At 39.5% G+C, this 6,000-nt stretch overlaps 1 protein-coding gene across 4 annotated transcripts in view; it reads left to right on the plus strand.

Moving 5' to 3' along the window:
• Positions 1-1,639, plus strand: part of LOC143886816 (ABC transporter E family member 2) — a 29,131-nt gene extending 27,492 nt beyond the window's left edge. For 3 of the 4 annotated variants that reach the window (XM_077390990.1, XM_077391142.1, XM_077391112.1), the window contains exons 11-13: positions 453-698; positions 975-1,163; positions 1,253-1,639. In XM_077390990.1, coding sequence (XP_077247105.1) covers positions 453-698; positions 975-1,094 — 366 coding nt within the window. In that variant the 3' untranslated portion in view covers positions 1,095-1,163; positions 1,253-1,639. The remainder of the gene's footprint in view (positions 1-452; positions 699-974; positions 1,164-1,252) is intronic. The other variant, XM_077391063.1, reaches the window with a different exon arrangement.
• Positions 1,640-6,000: the final 4,361 nt, after the last annotated feature.

Raw genomic sequence — 6,000 nt, forward strand, 5'->3', positions numbered from 1 at the left:
CTGCCCTCCTTTATACCACTGCTTGAGGTGCACATGTATAGAATTGGCTGTGTGATTTAATGACCAATAATTTATTCATAGATTTGCATGCAGTCACTGCATCTGTAGCAAATTTGTTATATATAGTTGACTTTGCTTTGTGCATCTCTTTGTTTTAAGGTGTTGGGGTTGGCTTGATGGTGGGAATAAATTGCTCAAAATTATTTCAGAGTGTAAAATGAAATAGAGGGATGTAGGAAACTATTGCAAAATGCTTATTTTCGTAGGTTTTGTAAATGCATTTTATATATGAAGAAACAAATTATTAGTGAAGTATCATTCCTGGAAGCCTAAATTCTGAATTGTTTGGAATGTATTTCTTGTTTTCTTGTTCCAAATGCTTTGGCTTTTGTTGTAGTTTGAGCACCCTTGGTAATTTTATGTTGGTGTGTGTGTTTTGGTGGATATTGCAGCCAGCTGACATTTATCTGATAGATGAACCAAGTGCTTATCTTGATTCAGAGCAGCGTATAGTTGCTGCAAAGGTCATTAAGAGGTTTATCCTTCATGCGAAGAAGACTGCTTTTGTTGTTGAACATGACTTTATAATGGCAACTTACCTGGCAGACAGAGTGATTGTCTATGAGGGGAAACCGTCCATAGATTGCACAGCCAACGCTCCACAGTCCTTGTTGACTGGAATGAACTTGTTCCTATCTGTAAGACCTTATCCATGTTTTGATTTTTTTCTTTTTCTCTTTTTTTGTGAATGATATCTCTAATTTGATATATGCTACAAATTTTTTTATAACACAGTTAATTAATTTGATTCCATAGTTCATTAATTTGATATTTTGATTCCCTCGATACTTGATCCATTTTACTAGTCTACCTCTAGTGTGTTATTTTGTTTGCTTTGATACATTACTCATCTTTACCTGTATGTGTTTGGATTGTTGATGGGCTCCTGAATAAATTTCTGCCACTGTATGCAGCATCTGGATATTACATTTCGGCGTGACCCAACTAATTATAGGCCACGGATTAACAAATTGGACTCCACGAAAGACAGGGAACAGAAATCTGCCGGGTCTTATTACTACCTTGATGATTAATATACTTTCCGCGGGCAGTTTTTCCTCATCGCCCACTTCTGTTTTACAAAATCGTTTTACTTCTGTAAGGCATGTTTTCCTCATCTCTCTCTTTTTCTTTACAAATTTCTTTTTTGCACCCTGACTAGATTTTCTCTTCTCTTGTTGTCTTTTTGTAGTTTCTGGTAACATGGATTAAATATGTCGAGTGTTCTGCTGTTTTTTTTGAAAGGAGTGTTCTGCTATTAAGGATGTTGGAGGTATCTCCTGCATTCCTGGGAAAGGGCCTAAAGTAATATTGCTAGCAAGTTATGTACCAGCTTAAATTTTATTTTATCCTCCCTCAAAACTTTACTTCCCACCCCCCATTTGAGCACAGATTCAGGTGAATCTAGAAGCAACCTTTTCTCTTCACAGAAGCCTTTTGAAATTTGATTGAGGGGGAAAATGTATGAGAAGTGCAGGATGACTGAGTTTGTGAGACAAAAATAAAGTTATTTATGTTGTAATGCCCACATCTAAGAGTTTTAACAGAGACTTAAAAGTTAGTTGATGCTTTACTTGCATTTTCCTGTATTATAGCTTTATTTTATTTGTAATTTCGTCAAGTGATCCCCCACTTATATAAAATTCAACTAGTTCTTAGATATTCAGTATTGGGTTCAGAGGAAAGTGTGTTATACAATTCAATTAGTTCTTAGAAATTATAGTGTTTGATGGTGTGGCCAAGTCTTCCCATTTTCTTTTCATCAAAGTAATAGCTCTAACTATTGCTTGGGTAAAGTGCCTTGCCTCTTTTCGGTTGTTGTCGGCCTTCGATCTATGGGAGGGTTGGAAGGAAGCTTGTTCTAGCGGTGAGCACCGCTTCCCTATAGTGCAATCTTGGGTCCTCCCTCCTGATGGCATGCTAAAACTGAAATTTGACAGCTCTAGCATGGGTAACCCTGGATCAGCAGGAATTCGTGGTGTCCCTAGGGATTCTAGAGGAGAGGTCATTTGAGCCTTTTCTAGGCCTATTGGGGTCTTAGATAACGGTTAGACGGAGGTTCGTGCTGTGCACCATGGCTTAGAAATGTTGGATAGGGTTCTTTTGGATGGGTGATGGTGGAGGGAGACTCCCTCAATGTTATTCGGTGGCTTAGAGGCTCTCTCGTCCTCCCTAGAGATTTGCTCACTTTTTCGTTGAGATTCAGGATATAGTGGAAGGGTCGTTAATCTTATTCAGTATTGCATGGATTCGGATTCGCGTGTCGAGATCCGACATGGATTCGAGGTGTCGGATTCGGCAAACCCCCAAAAGTAGGATTCAGATTCGGTAATTTTTAAATAAATAAAAATAATAAATATATATATATATATATATATATATATATTCATGAAAAAATTGAGGTAGAGGGTTGAGGCGAGTTTTGTATTGGAGGAAGGGAGTTTACCTGCACTCGAGCACAGAAACGGGGGGGGGTGTGGCTTGATCCGAAGCATTCATTTGGAAGGTCCATCATGGATGGGGTGCCTACCAAAAATCAGCTCCATTGGATCACCACAGGGTGTCCATTTGTGGGGCCAAAAATGGACAGATACTGTTTGTCCACTATCTGCCCATTTTTTGGCCCCACGAATGGACACCCTCAGGGGATCCAATGGAGCTGATTTTTGGTGGACACTCTATCCTTGAAAGGGCCCATCGAATGAATGCTTTGGTTCCCACAAAAAATGTGCCCTCCCTGTTTCTGTGCTCGAGCGCAGAAACCCTTTTCTCTCTCTCTCTCTCTCTCTCTCTCTCTCTCTCACACACACACACACACACACACACACACACACACACATATATATATATATATATATATATATATATATATATATATATATATATATATAAAGAGAGAGAGAGAGAGAGAGAGAGAGAGAGAGAGAGAGAGAGAGAGAGAGAGGAAATGGTTTGTGTGCAGTTGCACAGATAAGCTATCTGTGCATGGCTGCACAAACTATTGGGGGGGGGAACATTTTTGGGGGGGATCCAAAGCATTCATTTGGAAGGCCCTTCCATGGATTGGGGGTGTGCCAAAAATCAACCCTTTAGGATCATCCTAACCCTGCCATTTGTGGAGGGAAAAAATGGTCAGAAACAGTGTCTGTTCATTTTCCCCTCAACTTTGATTGGGTTAGGATGATGCTATAGGGCTGATTTTTGGTACACACCCTATCCATGGAAGGACCTTCCAAATGAATGCTTTGGATCCCCCAAAAATGTGGGCCCCACTATGGTTTGTGCAGCTACACACAAACCATTTCCTTATATATATTCATGAAAAAATTGAGGGTAGAAGGTGAGGCGAGTTTTGTATTGGAGGAAGGGGGTCGATGTTCGAGGGTCGATGCACTAGGGTTTTTATTAAAAGAGTTCGGGTTGTGCTTTCATATAAGAAAAAAAGTTAAGAAGAAAATACGTTTAAAGGGAAAATATACGTGATTCGCATTTCAAAAGAGATAACGATGAATCGGACTCGCCCAAAAAACAGGATTCGTGCTGGACACGACTACGACAAGAATCCGGGTGTGCCATGTGAATCCATTTCCGATTAGCAAGAGTTCCCCGACGAATGAAAAAACCGCTGCATCTGAATCGGCACATCCCTATCCATATCTTTATGCGCAAAAGAAAGCAATCACAGAGGGTTCCTTTTTCAGGGACCAAGAGGAGGAAGCCCCTTCTATTAGTCTTTCTTTGAGCAGGGTACCGCGGTTTGTTGGGCTTGAAGGACTTAGCACCGTGACAAGTGGTATCAGACAAGAGTCGTTCCGATCAATCAATCAATCCGACGAGAGAACCGTTATTCGCTTCGGATGCGGAGACGTGTCGACACGGATTCGGCAGAGGGTGGCAAAGAATCCATGCAACATAGATCTTATTCAATCGTATCAGAAGATCCGCCAATAAGGAGGCTGTTAGTCTAGCTAGGGTTGGGAGATTGGGGATGGAGATGTTTGGTTTTCTCTTCCCCCTCCCCTTGAGTTAATTTTCTGTCGATTGTATTGCTTCTCTTGTCGTCTTTTTGCCTTCTTTTTGTTCTTTCTTATTGGACTCTGGGTTGACTATCTCAATCTTCCCTTTCTTGAATACAATCTGCCACCGTTTGAATACAAAATGAAGACTTTTGTCTAAATTACTCACTAGCCTATCAGCCATAGAATTTCATGTGGCTTCTTTGTTCTTATGTATGAGGGTATCTTTTTCAACGTTGTTTGGTGGTGTGAAACATAGGAATTCCACGAAGTTGTTTAACATCAATATCTTTGTGTACGTTTATGATTTTATTTCTTAAAAAAAGGGTCAGGAAGTTTGTTGTTTTCTCTGGCAAGCCAACTCTAGAGGTTTGTGCTATAGCAATTCTATTTTGTGTGTGCATGCTGTTGCTAACAGAAACTATGTGCCTTATTTAAATGCATACCAGGTTTTGTGGCTCTAGTGTCTTTAAATGCACCTGCAATTTTACAAGGTAGCACAGGTAGCACAGAGAGTACTCTATTCGGTTGAGTAGCTCATCAAAGATTAGAAAATTTTGGTTTTGGTGTCCTCAGTTAGGCCATGTTTGGCAGCCATGAAAGTTTTTTCCCATGGAATATTGGATTATCAAATGTTGGGAGTGGCAAGGAGGGTGGGAGAGGGAGAGAATTTAGAAGGCATGAGTTAGGAGGGGGTGAGAAGAGGCTGAAAATAGGAAAAGGAAAAACTCTACCAGAATAGAGTTTTCTTTTTCCTTGTTTTCCAGCTTCAGTTAGGAGAGGGTGAGAAGTGGCTGAAAATAGGGGAAGCAAAAACTCTACCCTTTGTTTTCCTTGTTTTTCAGCTACTCCTCTCTCAACATTGGGTAAGCTAATATTCCACTTAAAAAAAAAAAATTCATGGTTGCCAAACATGGCCTTTGAAGAGCCATTTAAGAAAAAAACATGGCCTTTGATTATCCAAATGGTGTGCAGCCATATGGCATGAGACCAAGACCATGTATGTAGGCCTATGGAGACCTACCATATCTACTATATGTGACCCGATGTGAAACTATTGGGTCCCACAAAACAGAAGTTGCAAAAGGGAAGTGATATATTGGGCCACTTTTCTTCTCCAGGCCAGCCCCTCCAGTGTATTATGACTACTGGTTGGCCAGGTGAAGAAAAAGGGGGTGAATATATCATTTCCTGTCACAAAATCATATATTTCGTTGAATGAATGACACATTCTTACTCTCTCATAGCTACATATAATAGGGATTTTCTGGGCAATTTGGCCCAAAGCCATTTCCTATGGTTGAAAGTAAGAGGACAAAAGAATCTTATTGGGATTCATAGTCAGGGTTGCATGTTGAAAGATTGGCCCACTAAGATACCCATCTCGATTCGCTCTCATCACGAGCTAAGAAAATTTTTGAGTCAAAATTCCATGCTCACTAATGAGTTATGACTAACATGATTTTCCACCAACTTTTCTTTTCTTCAAAATTTGCGGTTGAAGGGGACAAGGATGGCCATGTACACGTTTTTGTCTTTTGTTACAAATATCTTTATTAATATGTTCAACAATTTTCTACACCACATTGAAAATATTGAAATAGTGTAAATAAAAAGGAGTGAATGATAGATGCCAGAATGGTTTGATGGGTTTTGTTCCTCTGAAAATTTGCTAAAATACCCTTAATTTGTTTGCATCCTCATGCATGCATCAAATTTTCTTTCCTAGGGGAGTAGATATAAGAAAAAACAAAAAATTTGAAAAGAAACTTTGTGTCAAATTTCTAAAGAAAGCACCAACTCTTGGTGTAGAAAAAAAAAAAAAATACTTTGATACCCTTTTGTCATCTTCTTCTTCTCAATTCTAGGTATATGAGTAGGATGAGGAGGAGAAAAACAAGAATTTTTTTTTTAAAAGAATACT

Source organism: Tasmannia lanceolata, unplaced genomic scaffold (assembly GCF_043159265.1).
Source record: "Tasmannia lanceolata isolate RefF3 unplaced genomic scaffold, GAP_Taslan_0.1 ptg000002l, whole genome shotgun sequence".
Lineage (NCBI taxonomy): Eukaryota > Viridiplantae > Streptophyta > Magnoliopsida > Canellales > Winteraceae > Tasmannia > Tasmannia lanceolata.